Source organism: Podarcis bocagei, assembly GCF_964188305.1.
Source record: "Podarcis bocagei genome assembly, chromosome: 11".
NCBI lineage: Eukaryota > Metazoa > Chordata > Lepidosauria > Squamata > Lacertidae > Podarcis > Podarcis bocagei.
In genome coordinates, this window is record NC_138136.1 from 10,561,560 (window position 1) to 10,578,292 (window position 16,733).

General features: G+C 44.2%; 1 protein-coding gene across 4 annotated transcripts in view; it reads right to left on the reverse strand.

The window, feature by feature from the left end:
* CNTNAP4 (contactin associated protein family member 4) overlaps positions 1-16,733 on the reverse strand; it is a 274,373-nt gene that overhangs the window by 106,485 nt on the left and 151,155 nt on the right. For all 4 annotated transcript variants that reach the window (XM_081213562.1, XM_081213561.1, XM_081213563.1 and 1 more), the window contains one exon: positions 5,433-5,580. In XM_081213562.1, coding sequence (XP_081069688.1) covers positions 5,433-5,580 — 148 coding nt within the window. The remainder of the gene's footprint in view (positions 1-5,432; positions 5,581-16,733) is intronic.

The following is a 16,733-nucleotide window of genomic DNA, read 5'->3' on the forward strand; positions in this document are numbered from 1 at the left end:
GTAACAAATTACACGTTCAATCGATTTTAAATGTGTTGCCACCTATCCTTTGACAGAAGGCAGCAGATAAATAAAAAGCAATCAATGAATTCATTAGTACTGATAGTTATTCGTAATCCCTACACCAGCATCCCCCAAATTTGGTTACCTTCAGAGGTTAGTGATGTGGTATCTGGAGGTTCCCAGGTAGGACAATTCCCTCCTATCATATCATTATCATTATTAATAATTATTTTCTTTACCTCAAACTCACACAAAATATATACCTATATGATGAACAAAGTCTCAATTGAAATTGAAATAACTTAACAATGAAATCAAAGCAAAATACATAAAAGAAACAGAATGGGTTCATACTATTTCTCTACTATCCATGTTGCACAATCTGTCATCTTCTACGTTAATTTATTCAAATACACTTTTGAATATCTTCCTTACTGGGTTTTCTCTTTTCTGATCCTCAAATGATAAAAAAAATAAAATATGCATTTATTTACAGAAATAAACCATGAAAAATATTTCAAAAAGCAAAATAAGCAATGATTTCCAAGATTCTGATAATCAAGGATTGATGTTTGCCTTACATGCCCTCCTTCAATTCTAGTATGCTAGATAACTCTTAACTACAAATAAAACAACCCTTAAAACCTAAATTGCCCAGAGCAGTCTCTGGAGATCTATGAAGGCATTGTACAAGTCTGCATGGAAAGATATTAAGTTCTGCTGTTTGTGTACTGACCAAACCAACCAACAGGAGGTGTGGGTGGAGCACAGCAGAGCTCTTTACAAAAATCAGCGCAAGAGTCTTTGGTAGGGTGGATGCAGGTTGATGCTCCTACAACTATTTCTTTATTATTTTATTTCGGCAATTTGTATGTTTTCTTTTAGGATCATTGTTCTTCCCAAAGTGATTCACAATTGAACAACAGAAAACAAAATTAGCTATATGTACTGGACATAGAAACGTGCCCCAAACCATTTCCCATCAAATAATTAAGAAGAGAAATGACATTAGAGGAGATAATTTTTGGTGACATTGGTTTGGGTGTGGTACAGAGCTTTGAATGTACAGTGGTACCTTGGGTTAAGAACTTAATTCGTTCTGGAGGTCCGTTCTTAACCTGAAACTGTTCTTAACCTGAGGTACCACTTTAGCCAATGGGGCCTCCCGCTGCTGCCATGCCACCGCTGCATGATTTCTGTTCTCATCCTGACGCAAAGTTCTTAAACCAAGGTGCTATTTCTGGGTTAGCGGAGTCTGTAACCTGAAGCGTCTGTAACCTGAAGCGTCTGTAACCCGAGGTACCACTGTACTTGCTTTCTGAGGAGGCTGAGGGGTGTTTGTCAGTGCCTTTCCTTTTCTTCTGCAAACCATCTCACCGGTACAGTGGTACCTCTGGTTATGTACTTAATTCGTTCTGGAGTTCCGTTTTTAACCTGAAACTGTTCTTAACCTGAAGCACCACTTTAGCTAATGGGGCCTCCTGTTGCTGCCGCGCTGCCAGAACACGATTTCTGTTCTCATCCTGAAGCAAAGTTCTTAACCCGAGGTACTATTTCTGGGTTAGTGGTGTCTGCAACCTGAAGCGTATGTAACCTGAAGCGTATGTAACCCGAGGTACCACTGTATTCTGTGCTCTGCAGCCTTCCCCAGTGCCCACACTTCAATTAAAACCCAGGGGAAGACATGATAATGTAACACTACCTATGGGCCTCCCCCCAAAATATATATATATATATATCAGGAAATACAAGCAGCCAAGGAGGCTGGAGGCACTGGGGAAAAGTTTATTGGCAAGCAAGCAGATCACCCTCAACCACCTTGCAATACCAAAGCAAGCTCAAAACCCGAGAGCCTCTGGAAGTCTAAAGAAATTCTCAAATGCCCTGAGAAGGAGGCAGAAAACAAATGGAAGTCTCCTTCACAGGGGAAGAAAACATTGGCGACATCAACAGATTTTGGCACAGCACTAGTTTCCTTTCACACAAAGCTCATCTCATGGGAGACCCTCCCTGCTAGAGGAATAGCGGACTACTCTGCTTCCGGAATGTTTGCATTGGATCTGAAGCATACTTGGAACAGAATGCCTCTCCTCCTCCCAGAGGGGAGGTGGTGCGAGCAGGAGCCGTTCCTGCATCAGCAGGGGGTCGTATTCAGTCCCCTCTGTCATTTTCCCAGCTGCCGCGACATGCCCGTCAGGCCAGCCAATAGGGTTGGCTCGGGAGCGGGCTCTAGCTGAATTCAAGTGCCCGCAGCATCCCCGCACCTCATTCTGTTTCCTGGAGTCGTTAAATCACCTGCCCGTCCTCCCTGTAGGTCATATTTATGCTCTTGACATTGCTATGGACTTTGGTTGGTTGCCCTGGTTGACCAGGGGGGCTGGTAGGAATTTTGTATCCATTTGGCAAATTGGCACCAGCCTCTTGGTGTCTCGCCTACCTCATAGCAAATCGTCACAACTTTTCCGGTATTGGCGGTTAGGCATTGGAATATGTGTTGTGTGTTGGTGGGTGGGGTGTGGCCATCACCTACCCCTCCCCTTTTAGGTATTCCATTAAAGGAATCTGGCGGTTGTGGATCCTCTCCGATGCCCTGCTGGTGGCTAGGGCCATAGCACGACCCCTGGTGACATCAGGGGAAGCTTCCAGTTGTATTTGCATCAACAAGCTCCTCCCACTGGTTGTTAACCTTCAAATGCCCCCCCTCCCGCTGCACGGGGTGGGGTCATATATAGGTTGTTTGATCCAATGCCTAAGCCAATACCACTCACATGCTGTAACCAATAAAGTTGTGGCCTTCTTTAGCCCATTAACCTAAAATACATGTGTCCTTGTGTCTTATTTACCCCTATGCAGGTTGCGGGTCCTCGATTCACAATTGCTCTTGGCCTGAATGGCTGAAGCCTGCCACAAACTCTTGCGAAAAAGGAAGCTGTTGCGAAAGTGCTTGCTCAGAACTTTTTAGCAGTGCCTGACATCAAGCTTCGCCTCCCGTTCCTTACCCTGCCTTTCTTGCTATGCTTGCCCTGTGCCCTTGTCAACGCAGTCCTTGATCCCGCTGCCTGATCTGAATTCCCTACTGATACCGTGTCTCGTAGATTTCCTAAAAATAACATCCATGACTCTAATCAGGCAAATGTTTCTCATGCCCCAATGAGTTCCTGACAGCCTGAAAGTCTCCCCTAGTTTGAGAAAAGTGACATTTCACTTCATAGCACAGCTGTGGAAGACATCACAACTGCACGCCGTACTAGATTGCTTGAACCGCTTTGCCGAAGAAAGGGCGATATGCTCCTGCTTGCGGGTTCTCCCCTCTCACAAAAGCAACAGCACCCCATATATGAGCAGGTTTTTAACACATTCCCTTCTTTATTCCTCCTACACATTTCCAGTTGCTGGGGTATAACAATGATAATTAATAATTTTATTTTTTGTACCCCGCCCAGCTGACCGGGTTGTATTTGTAAAACTTATTTCAGAACAACTTTCTATTCCTTTTGCCTTGCCAAATCAAAATTCTGGTTTTGCATGAAATCAGGGTGGGATTGGAGAGCAAAAGCAAAGGGAAAATAGCAGGGGGTGTGTGGCTTCAGAACTGGGTGGAAGCTGAAAAGGGTACGGAGCAATTGCAATGTATGGATAATGCAAGAGATTACCAACAGGGGTGGTAATCTCCTGCATTATGGTTTGTGAGCAAGGCTGGGTGGGGTTGCAGAAAAGGAGGTGGGAGGAGGTAAAGGAATGGAATCATAGAATCATAGTTGGAAGGGACCCCAAGGGTCATCTATTCCAACCCCCTGTAATGTGGGAATCTCAACTAAAGCATCCATGACAGATGGCCATCCATCTGGAAGTGAAAGTAAGAGTGGGTGCAAAGCAGATACAGTGGTGCCTCGCAAGACGAAAATAATCCGTTCCGCGATTCTCTTCGTCTAGCGGTTTTTTCGTCTTGTGAAGCAACCCTATTAGCGGATTAGCACTATTAGCGGTTTAGCGGCTATTAAAGGCTTAGCGGCTTAGCGGCTAAAAGGCTATTAGCGGCTTAGCGGCTTAGAAAAAGGGGGGGAAGTGAAAAAAATCGCAAGACTCGCAAGACGTTTTCGTCTTGCGAAGCAAGCCTATAGGGGAATTTGTCTTGCGAAGCGCATTGAAAAACGGAAAACCCTTTCGTCTAGCGGGTTTTTCGTCTTGCGAGGCATTCGTCTTGCGGGGCACCACTGTACAGAACAAAAGAGAGAAGTGGCTTCAGAATGGGGTTGGGACCAGAGCGGTCTTTTCTATTGGGCTGTGGTGCATTGCGCCAGGGCGCCGGTCTCTCAGGGGCGCCCCAGCGAGTGGGGGAGCTGTGTGGCTTTGCTGGCGGCCTCCCCTTTCCCTCCCCTTTCCCAGCTGTGCCTCATCAACCATATGGCTGGCGGGCATGCAGCTTGCCTCCCAGGCCTCCGCAAGAGTAGAGCGATCCCAGCAGAGGCTTGGGAAAAGGTCGACAACTCTGGGAAATGGGGGTGTGGGGTGTGCCAGAGGGATCTTTGTACCACGGCGCCGGATATGCTTAAGACAGCCCTGGTTGGGATGGTGAAAAACAATTTTAGTAGTTGCATGAGGTGTGTCAGGATGCTATCAGCAGCGCCCGGCTAGTTGCCCAGGAAAGTAGAAAGACAAGGAAAAGTTTATTACAGTCCTTTTTTTATTTCAGTCTTTACAGAGAGAGGCTAGAGAACCCAGCCTCTTGGATGACGGCGTTGTCCCAAGTGAATCTCCACCCCCCCCGTCTCTCCCACTTCCTCATTCATCACTTCTACGGGCGCTGCTACGTGCCCTCTGTCTTTGAGGTCTTTGCTCTCCCACTTTTAAGGCTCGCTGGATTCTGGGAGATGGTGGGTTGCCCTGTGCCCTCTTTTTCCAGGACACATCCTCTTTTTCAGGGGTAAAATTTCTTTCGGGGTGGATTTTTTAAATTTGCCAAAATGTCTCTGGCTATACTTTCTGGATGAGACATAGACGTAACTGGTGGTTGAAGACTTGCTTTCCTCTTCTCTTCTCCTGCCCCCCACCCCCGGCAATATATCACACTTTCTATAGCAGACGTATAGTAGGGATATTTAAAATCAGAGTTGTCATCGTGTCCTCTTTTGTGCCCTTCAAAATATGGCAACCCCACAGAGCTAACTTGGGAACTATGCATTTGTATTCTGTTTCACTTAAATTAAGATTATTGATATATACTTCAATTCATTATATGGTGCAATTGACCTCAATGTGCAAATATCAAGATAAAAATGGGCGGGGGGGGGTTATGCTGTTAGGATACAGAACTCTCATACAAATATTTTTATTTCCATTAAAGGCCAATTAGCAGGATTCCCCCCCATTTAGAATGCACCTGTAGATTTCAGTTATGTGATTCATCTCAAAGAAAAGGCATCACTTACTGTAAGCACAGCCATAGACCTCGATCCTCATTCCAATCCTGCCATTGCGGTTCCAATCCAAAGGGACAAACCGCAGAAATCTTGCTTTGATGGAGTGTTGGAGATTATAAGTTACCACAGTGTCTGCATTGGTGTTTCCTGAAAAAGCCTGAAAAGGACAATTTAAAAGTCAGCATTTGCTGTATGGCTTTATTTCTTAAACCTTGACATGGAAACATTTTCCCCTTGTACGCTCTGAGAACCTGTGCCAAAAGCTCAGTGAGGTGTAACTGTTCTCCTGTAAGATGTCTCATTGCATAGATAATACCCCAGACTTAGATCTGGTTCAGATGATCACATTAAACAGAGTTCATGAGATTGAGAACACACCACAGTGAACATTCTTGGGTTTCTACCCTCTCCCGCTCCACCTTTCAATATGTGTTCAATGGAAGAGGGGGAAAGCTTCTACTTTCACTGTTAAGGGCAAAACATAACTGTCATCCAATGTTGAAACTCCGGAAACTGTGGGTTTCTTCTAACCAAAGTTAGATGACAAACCAGAATCAGAAACCGTAGCTGAATCCCACTGGGTTTAAACTATCTTTGATTAGAGCAAACCTTCTCACTCAGATGTAACAGAATTGTGATTTGTTCTTAAAGTGAATTTTCATTTACGCATGAATGAGAAGGAGTGGGTGAAAGGAAGATGTGAGCCTTAGGTCATGCTATGGTTTACTTGATCACCTAAGATGAAAAATAGAATATGGTTTTTTCCCCTCTGAAACATGAAAGAAACATTCTTATTCTGCGAATCTTTTCTTTTTAAGAATGCGTTGATGTCAATGGGAGTAGGACCACGTCCACTCTCATTTTACAGTTTCTTTACTATGTGGCAGTAAAGGAATGAAGCTATTTTGTGTTTTATTTTTGGATTGTAATGTGATTGCTTTTTGTATTAGTTGATTTTCTGTCTGGAAGTGTCAACTTTTCAGCCTAGTTCATTTAACCTAACACTTAAGTGAAAAATGAAAATTTATGCAAGAAAAGGGTGACGACAGTGATTTTCCAATAGGATGATGAGAGAGACTAGAGAGAATGACTAGAGCAGTGTTTCCCAACCTTTTTTGGGCAAAGGCACACTTGTTTCATGACAAAAATCTCGAGGCACACCACCATTACAGCCCCGTGACGTCAGCGTGCAGCGTCACGCCGGGAGGGACGCACGAAAGTGTAAGTTTCAATTTTTTCCCCTCCCCCTTGCCTTCCTTCTGTGCCAACCGCCAAAAAGCCAAGAAAAAAGCCAAGACTTTAGGGCAGCAGGTCGACACGGAAGAAGCTCCTACCTAAGGACAGGTGCGACGGCCGTGTCCTCTTCTGCCACACTTGGCAGCCCTGCCTCACGGTCGTGACTCCCACCCTGATTTCTCCCCGCAGGTCGAGCGGCACAGGCAGCCCAATGTGTCCAGCCCAGACACAAGCCCCGCTTCCCCACTCTAGATCCTGAATGCGACCAAGTGCTCTGGACTCCCGAGCAGGGTGGGAAAGAGGACTCGCATCTGGTAGCCTCCGGGCTCCTCGCCTGCTCGAGGGATGGCATTGCAGGCAAGCTGCCGGCCGTCGCCATCACCGCCCCCTCATGCGAGTGGACCTGCCCGGAGTGGTGGGCCGGGGGAGGCTCGCTCTCTGTGGGGATGTGGCCCGCACGCGCGGCCCCGCTTCCTCCTGCCCAGGGCTGAGCTCCTTACCCGCGATCTCGGTCTCGCGCACGCGGATCCCACTTATTCCGAAGCTCGCGCCACTAGCCGGGGCTCTCACACCGTGCCAGGGCGAGGCGGCGCGGCCCACTGACGTCATCGCGGCTCACCGCCGCCCTCGACTTCCCTGTTCCCTCCCCTCCCTCGGGTCGCCGTGGTTACCGAGGACTGCAAGCTGCTCGGGCGAGCGTGGGGCATTAAGTGGGAGAAGGAAAATTAAAATTAAAACTCGCCTGAAGGCCGCCTCTCCGGATATGAAGCTATCTTTCGAATTTTTGAATTTTTCCCGCGGCACACCAGGCAACGTCTTGCGGCACACTAGTGTGCCGCGGAACACCGGTTGGGAAACACTGGACTAGAGAGAATGGCATTTTCAGTTTCATAATACTTTAAACATTGCAAAAGAATGTGAAAGGGGGTATATGTATGAGAAGGTGGCTAGGGATGCACACAGCCCTAGTTCCAGGTCAGCCATGCATTCCAGATCTGCTTCAAAATCAATTTATGGGGCAGGGCTAATGTTTAACTGGGTTAGAAAAACCTAGTTTCAATCATCTTCTTACCAACTGCAGAGTGCAGCGTACTGCTTCGTTTACTGGATTGTTAAAATCTCCTTTGCACATTCTAAGGCAGAGGGCCTTCTCGGTAGTGGCACCGACCCTGTGGAATGCCCTCCCATCAGATGTCAAAGAAATAAACAACTATAGTCATACCTCGGATTACAGACACTTCAGGCTGTGTTTTTTTGGGTTACAGACCCGCCAAAACCTGGAAGTACGGGAACGGGTTACCTCCGGGTTTCGGGGGTTGTGCATGCGCAGAAGTGCCAAATCACAACCCACGTGTGAATAGACACGCCACTGCGGGTTGCGAACGCTGCAGGTTGCGAACGTGCCTCCCACACGGCAACTCTGTTTAGGGAAGTTTTTAATGACTGGTGTTTTCATGTACCCTATTTCTCGCACTCTAAGACGCACTTTTCCCCTCCTAAAAAGTAAGGGGAAATGTGTGTGCGTCTTATGGAGCGAATGCAGTGCTCCCGCTGCGCTCAAGAAGCTTTGTGTTGCTTTCGCTGAAGCCAGAAGAGCAAGAGGGATCGGTGCGCACCAATCCCTCTTGCTCTTCTGGCTTCAGGGATAGCCACGCAAAGCCTCTTGAGCACAGCGGGAGTGTTCCTGACTCTTCGCTCAAGAGGCTTTGTGTTGCTTTCACTGTTTCTTGTTTTCCTCCTCTAAAAACTAGGTGCGTCATATGGTCGGGTGCGTCTTATAGAGCGAAAAATATGGTATTTGTTGGAGGCCGCCCAGAGTAACTGGGGAAACCCAGCCAGATGAGCGGGGTACAAATAATAAATTATTATTATTATTATTACTACTACTACTATGGGGCCCAGCAATAAAGGAGGAAGTAAAACCTCCTCTCCTTTTGTTTTCGTTGCTGGCTCTCATTTATGCTGGGCTGCAGGTGAGGTGGCACGACAGAGGCCGAGTCTTGGCCAGGGAGAAGCGAGCAGGGAACCAAGGCCTGCTGAGCCCAGACTGTGCTGCTGCTGGTCATAATCCCGGTGGTTGTCACAGCAAGGTGGCCTTGGGATCAGTTGCAAAGAGGCCTGGTGGGGAGCTAATTGTGGAAGGGGGTGCCCCTTGGAATTCCATCCTGCTGGGTGTTTGGCTTGGGATTCAGCTGGGGCACAGTCCACAAGTGTCCCAGGAAAAAAATGGGACATCCCTTTTTCTCACGCAGCAACATGGTGGCCATGGTGGTCATGTGACTCACACGGAAGCGTGGGCGGGAAGATGCGTGTCTTGGTTTTGGGACTCAAAGATGTTGGAGGTATGCCAGTGCACACAACATTTGTACTACTGATAAATAGTCAAATGGATAAAATGAAATGCTCTTCAATTCTAGAGCCCAGCTGTGCCTTCCATTCATCATGTCAAAGCCTTGTTGTGAATGCCAGGCTTGGGCTGTTCGAAGCTCTCAAGCAACATGCAGTGGGGGTCATAATCAAGCACACAGGGAAATAAAAACTCCGCAGCAACTTTTTCCTCTATCTATACACTGCTTATCTCTGTTTCTATTTCCTTTGGCAGCTAATTGTTGCTAAGTATTGGGAGGAGAAGGAGCAGCTACCAAGGAGAGATAAGATAAGCAGAGATAAACAATGGATGGCTGGAGATTGGTGATCCAGAGCTTCTGCTTTCCTGTGTGCTTATCTGCAATCCTGTTTGTTTTCATTGTTTCTGGCGGTGAGTTCCAGCATTCTCAGCAGTGATGCTTACTTTTGACATAATAAATGTAGAACATAGTCAGGTTTGAACAGAGGTTGCTTAATTATCCTTGATGCCTTTTTGCCGTGAATTCCAGAGGTGACAATGAACATTGCTTATTTAAAGCGCACATGCATTGCTCTTGCAAACAATATGGCTTTATACTTTTTATGTTCTAACACATGCAAGTGTTTTCCCAATTGCTCAAATGGAAAGAGAAGCTCTTTGGCCCAGTGCAGGTGGTTCCCCACCACAGGGCACCAAGCCAAGGGGGGACAATTGAGAAGATCCATAATTGAGAAGATCCATTTGGGGGAACAGAATTTTGCTCTTGTTCAAGGTACAATATTACAAAAGATTACTAAAGGCTGCCCATGATGCCAGTGGATGCCATGGAAATGCCTGCTTGCATGGGAGATTAATAATAATAATAATAATAATAATAATAATAATAATAATAATAATAATGCTCTTCCTTCCAGATAAATCTCAGCTAACCTTAATAAACTTCCTATTGCATCAAATTCAAAAGGAAATACTTCTGTCCATTTTCTACTCATAACGACCAGTTCCATTGTCTAAAAATGAACTATCCAACATTGTTCTAAATATTTGTTCAATATATGTGAGAGGTATTTTACACATTTAGAATTCAATTGTTCATTGAATAAATGCTCAATTTAATCACAAAGTAAGAGTATCTTTTCATATGAAAATCAATTTGCGATTCTATGATTTAAATTATCATCGTCTCCAGTATGTTTCTATTGCCGCAAAAGCCACTCGCAGGCAGAGAGTGCAATTATTATTATCTAAATGAAACGAAGGATATGTTTGCTAATGCATATGGTACTGGCATTTCTCATTCACTCTTTATCATGCCGCAAAGCTGGGTTTATATAGCTAATCACATAAGTATCTATAATACAGTGCCCCGCAAGACGAATGCCTCGCAAGACGGAAAACTCACTAGACGAAAGAGTTTTCTGTTTTGGAGGTGCTTCGCAAAATAAATCTCCTATGGGCTTGCTTCGCAAGACGAAAATGTCTTGCGAGTTCCTGCGGGTTTTTTTTCCTCCCCCCCTTTTTCTAAGCCGCTAAGCCGCTTATCAGCTGATTCGATAAGCCGCTAAAAGCCGCTAAAAGCCACTAAAAGCCACTAATAGCGCTAATCCTCTAATCCGTCAATGGGCTTGCTTCGCAAGACGAAAAAACCGCTAGACGAAGAGAATCACAGAACGGATTATTTTCGTCTTGTGAGGCACCACTGTATCATAGCATTCTCCACCCCTCCCTTCAAGATACTAAAAATCACTGAACAGCTTGTGAACGTGGCTGTTAGTGCTAACCTATAATGCTAATAGGTGTTAGAACTAAATCTTTAAAGGCAGTCAGTTGCAAGTCTTAGAGTCATGCTACTACTCTGAGTGAGGACCGCAGACACACAGGAAGAACTAGAGGCTGGTCTTTTATTGGCTCCCTGGAAATGTCTCTGGCAAGAGATTTGAGGGGTGCTGGGAGACAGAGCATTTGTTATTGTCTCTGCTGCTGCTTGCATTTTTGCTGCTCACTACTATGAGAAACGGGACGCGGGTGGCGCTGTGGGTTAAAGCACAGAGCCTAGGACCTGCCGATCAGAAGGTCGGCGGTTCGAATCCCCGCAACGGGGTGAGCTCCCATTGCTCGGTCCCTGCTCCTGCCAACCTAGCGGTTTGAAAGCACATCAAAGTGCAAGCAGATAAATAGGTACCACTCCGGCGGGAAGGTAAACGGCATTTCTGTGCGCTGTTCTGGTTCGCCAGAAGCAGCTTAGTCATGCTGGCCACATGAAGCTGTACGCCGGCTCCCTTGGCCAGTAAAGCAAGATGAGCACCGCAACCCCAGAGTCAGCCACGACTGGACCTAATGGTCAGGGGTCCCTTTACCTTTACTATGAAAAACAATTAACAGCAAAAACATTCTGTTCATACCAAGAGGACAATTAGTATTTTTCCACTGATCTTAATTCGGGGAGTTGGAGGAAAGGGAGTTCACCTAAAATTCTATTCCCCCTCCCCATTTTTGCACCTTCCATAGTTTATTAGAATTACTCATGGTATCACGGTTTTAAATTTTTATATTTAAATACTGTACAACTAACGGTTCTCTTTACCATACTATGGTCTTATTCTCTTACGATTGTGGAAAATTTACAATCCTACCAAACCTCTCCTTTTAAAAGCAAGGCCTTGAACCTGCCATGCACTCCCACAGAGTTGAACACCACTAAATTATACAGACAGAATATTTACTACACTTCAGAGTGTTAGAATACAATCTGTCGTGTAATGACACAAAGCAGGTACATAAAACATGTAGTCTTTGAAAAGCAGTTGGTGTTCCACATGCCCAGCATAAAAGCAGATGAATTCATAACTTCGTTATCATCACAGTTTTGAAATATGTCACTCTTGTGCGGCTAAAAAAGAACAGACGAGGGTAACACTCAGAGTAGTACCAAAGAACTACCCTTGCTGCAAATATGTCTTTAGTCAGCCTACTGCTTCTGGCTAATAATTTCATCCCCAAAACCAAATGCTGAAACTTATTGGTGCTGTTATAATAATTCTAAGGTCCCAAATATAAAGTAAACATTCCTAAATGTACAAGGCAAATACATATATAAGTATACAAACTACATATCTGAAATAGTACAGGAGAGCAATCCTGAAGTCATTTTGATTCTCCCAAACCATTCTGACCTCAACTATTTCTCTGCAAGGAGGAAGGAAATGGGAAAGTCTGTTTGCATACCTGTCATAAGGGCATATTTGTGTATGAATAGGGTGAGCCTGTGACCTGGATTCAGGAGCTAAAGCATTTACCATCACAAAAGAATGGCCAGGCTGCCCAGGTAAAGCAATCAGTGACCATTAACAGATATCCTGGCAAACATGAGTTCTGCTGTAGACCGCCTCCTGTGATGTATTTCTTCCCCCTTCTGTGATGTATGTATGATGTTTTGGGAGGTGGCCTTGAGCTACAGGGTGGGCAATTTCAAAAGTCTATATAAGGGCTTGCGCACCATTGTTCTGGGTTCCTTCTCCCTCATGTAGTGAGTGAGGACCCTGCTGCAACAGTTTAATAAAGATCAGGCTTACTAGCTGCTTTGCTTCTCAATATTCTCTGGCTGGCCTCTGTTATTTTATCCTACTGATAGTGAACCCACTTATTGACTCTATACGGGCTCTTGGATACTGCATAAGGGGAAAGGAGCAGGTGCAATAAATAAATCTCTACTTTGCATGGAACTCTTGTTAATTCCAGTGAGACTTGGACAAGACTTGTACCCAATACATTTCCCCTTATTCACACAAAACAATATGGAAGTTATGATCTAAAACTCATATACTTGGAATTGATAATCTAATGACCTAAACTGTGCTGATCATACCACAGATTGATTGACTAATTTAATTTTATGCTCCCTACACAACAGCCTTGTGACAATCTTTATATTACATAACTCAGACCTGTGTTTGTCTGAAATCTTGTGTACAGGGACAATTCTTAAAACTGTTCAGTTTCAATAGGTTTCAAACAGCCAGGAAGAGCAATCCAAACTATAGGAGGCCAGTATAATTTATGTCAGGTAGATTATGCCACTGCAATTTCCCCCTATTCCAAACTCAATTCAGAAGCTGGGCTACCGCAGGCTGAGTCAAACTGAGCCTGGGAAAACATTAAAAATAGGCTAATGCTATCCTTTTTGCAAATGTAAATTCCGTATGTGTCTAAGCTGAGCTAAGTCTCTCCCTGCCCTGCCTGGCCCTGCCACCACACCCATAGAAAGCTCACTTTTTTCTGGACTTAACCCAAGCTCTACTGAGCAGGGTTTGGCTGAGCCATGATGAAGGACTTATATCTCCGTGGTATATCTCTGAAAGAGCCAAGTTGAAAGACTTCAGCTGGCAAAGCCACAGCTGATCCCAAACTCAGCCAGAAACTCTACTCATCCTGATGGATTTTGGGTTTGCTCTGCTCCCTATTCAGAATTTGGTTGATCTGATTGACATCCTATGCCCTTTTAAAATGTGGCCCTTTTCTTTGGGGGGGGGAGGGGTGTTATCGGGTTGTTTTTATTTTGATTATATATATTGTGGTTTTTATGTTGATTTTGTTCTGTGAACTGCCCTGAGACCTCTGGGTATAGGGCAGTATATAATAATAATAATAATAATAATAATAATAATAATAATAATAATAATAATAATAATAATAATAATAAAGCCAAAGGTTTAGCACCTCTGGAAATAAACAAACCCAGAAGGTTGATCATAATACTTCTCAAGTACAGCATCCCCCCCAAAAAATTAAAAAATGGCTGTTATGTTTCACAAAGCAAAAAAGGTAAAACTGAAAAAGGTGGTGAGATCTAATGACTTCTGTACAATGTGGTATATCCTTTTAAGCGGTAATTCATGCATTTCTGAATCATTTCTGAAAGCATTACATTCAATAATCTCTCCTTTTCTTTGCAATTACTATTGAATTCTGTGACACTTAAACAACTTCAATGAAACACATTTTTTCTTATGAAAAGCAAATGCTTTTTCCAATAAACAGAATTGTCAGAAAAGTTCACCTAAAGCGATATTACACTATGATAATGGGTGTTTCTGTTCAAATAAAAAGACCAAAGCATTTTGAGGTAAACAAAAAAACCATTTGGATAAGAGTGGCAGTATTTCTTAGTGGGGCTCAGAAAAATCATTTTTTCTTATTTTTACAGCACACAATCATCATGGTAGGCTTCAGAAGGAAAGAAGAGATTTTCCTGAATTGACTTTTGCATTGTCAGCCAACATAATTCATTACTTAGACATGGTCAATAGGCTAAAGTCAGGCATGCTTGTATTTAAGAAGCTGTTAATTTTGAAAGCATATTGTTGCCAATCCATTTGGAAGTGCAATTTCACACAGCAGAAGGACTATAGATTTAGACGGATAGCTTGCATGCCGTATTTTCTACTTGAAGTTTCCTCACCTATGACCTCATGGCAGAACTGCCTCATCAGTATCAATCTTGCTTCACTCCATCATTTTTCTGATGACTGATGCATCACCTCCCAGAGATGCTTGAGGAATTCAGCAGTTTTGAATTCCTATATGAAATCACTTGACCCATATGTTCAGATCAGAGCATAGCCATGAATCAGGTTTCACATTTTTGCAGTCCAGTTCTCAACACTTTTAAGTACAAAAATATGCATCTAAATACTTATTTTGAGAGATCATTCACATTTAAATATCCTCTCTCTATATTTATAAACTGAACTTTCATAGAAAATATAGCAAGGTGGTATGCAATGTAAAAACAAATACTACAATAGCAAAAACATCTCTAATGTATCAATGCAAATACCAGTGGCTTACAATGTATCAAATAATATCAAAATTATGTGAGTGTGCGAGAGTCAGGCGCTCAGTTTACACATTCTTTTTCAGAACGTTTTGGACAGGGCTGAACCTTGGAAGATAATCAATTCCTTTGTAAAAAGAATAATTGCCTAAATGTTTACCTTTTAACAAACTCAACACTTGTTTGTGTGTCAACAGACAACCCTGAAGCATCATAATCCATTCCCGGATGCTTTAGAGGGAGGAAAACCCCAACCGATTTTTTCTTGAGTCAAGAGGCAGCAGACTCCAAAGTAAAAGTGATGTCGTTTCTTGAGCTATCAAGCTCACTCTATGGAATCTTTCGTTCCCACTGACATCAGAGACACAATTGATGGTAACACGAGAGAGAGCTTTTCCCATGGCTGCTCCCATATTGGGGAATTCCCTCCCAAGAGAGGTTAGATTGGCTTCCTCTTTCTTATCTTTCCACCAGCAGGCTAAGACTTTCCTATTCAGGCAGACCTTTGAAAACTAAGGTGTAGATGGGTTGTCTGGGGTGTTAGGTGAGGGGTGGTAGGTAAAAAAGGTAAAGGCCCCCTGGACAGTTAAGTCTAGTTAAAGGCGACTCTGGGGTTGCAGCACTCATTTCGCTTTCAGGTGTTTGTCCACAGATAGCTTTCTGCTTCATGTGGACAGCATGACTAAACCACTTCTGGCACAACCATGACAGTAACCAGAGTGCACAGAAACACTGTTTACCTTCCTGCCACTGTGGTACCTATTTATCTACTTGCACTGGTGTGCTTTCGAACTGCTAGGGTGGCATGAGCTGGGACAGAGCAACGGGAGCTCACCCCGTCGTGGGGATTTTAACCACCGACCTTCTGATTGGCAAGCCCAAGAGGCTAAGTGGTGACACATTGTGCTCCTTCTGGGGTAGCTTGCCCATGTTTTGTCCTCACCCTGCACTCAGCTCTCACCTGTGGCTCCTAGAAGCAGTCACCATGTGACAGCAGCCACACACCAGGAATGGCTTCAACTGGCCAGTTAAACCAGGTGGGGGTAGCTGGTGGGTCTCAAACCCTTAGTGAATTAGGGACTTCCCCTGCATGCAAAGCCAGACTCGGGTGGATGAGACCAATAGCAGGTCCAATGATCAAGAGGGTGGTTTCTGCTCGTGCTGTAGAGGGAAGTGAGGGGCAGATGGAGCTAATCATCTTGGGAAAGTAGTCCATCTAGGTGAAGGAAAACTCGGATCCTAAATCTCTGCTGCCTTATGGGATATCTTGGGGAGAAGATAAGGCTAAGGACCCTACACAAATCCAGAATGGAATCCCTAAGATGGTTGGGTGGTACATTGTACACCTCCTTCCAGCAACTCCTGCAGCCAAGCTGGTGCCAAATTCATTGATCTGCTTTCCTTTGGACCACATAAGTGAGACCAAGGGAGGGGGGTTCTTGTCATATTGGCAACCCTGGGATTTCATATTGCCCAGGTTTATGTCATCAGGCGGTCACTTTCGTGCGGCTAATGCATCAGTTTGACTTTATCCCTGGAGGTATACTCCATTGTCTCTTGAGACACATGGAACCCAAACAAGAAAAACAAGATGATGTTGACCAATGGGCCAGTGGGTCAGAGCACACTGTATTTTAATGCTGGCTCTAAGTGTACTTTGATGTGTTTTAACTACTGATTTTAACTAGACTGTTTTTATTGCTTTGCATTTTATAATGATATTTTTTTAATGTAAGCTGCTTTGAATCCCAGCTTGGGAAAAAGGCAGGATATAAACGAATAAGTAATCTATCACAGTGCAAGTGTGATATAAATGAATGGTTGAGCCTAACATACCAATTAGGAATTCCCATCTTGATGCTTTTATTGTATCTTCTTCACTAAGCACTAGATA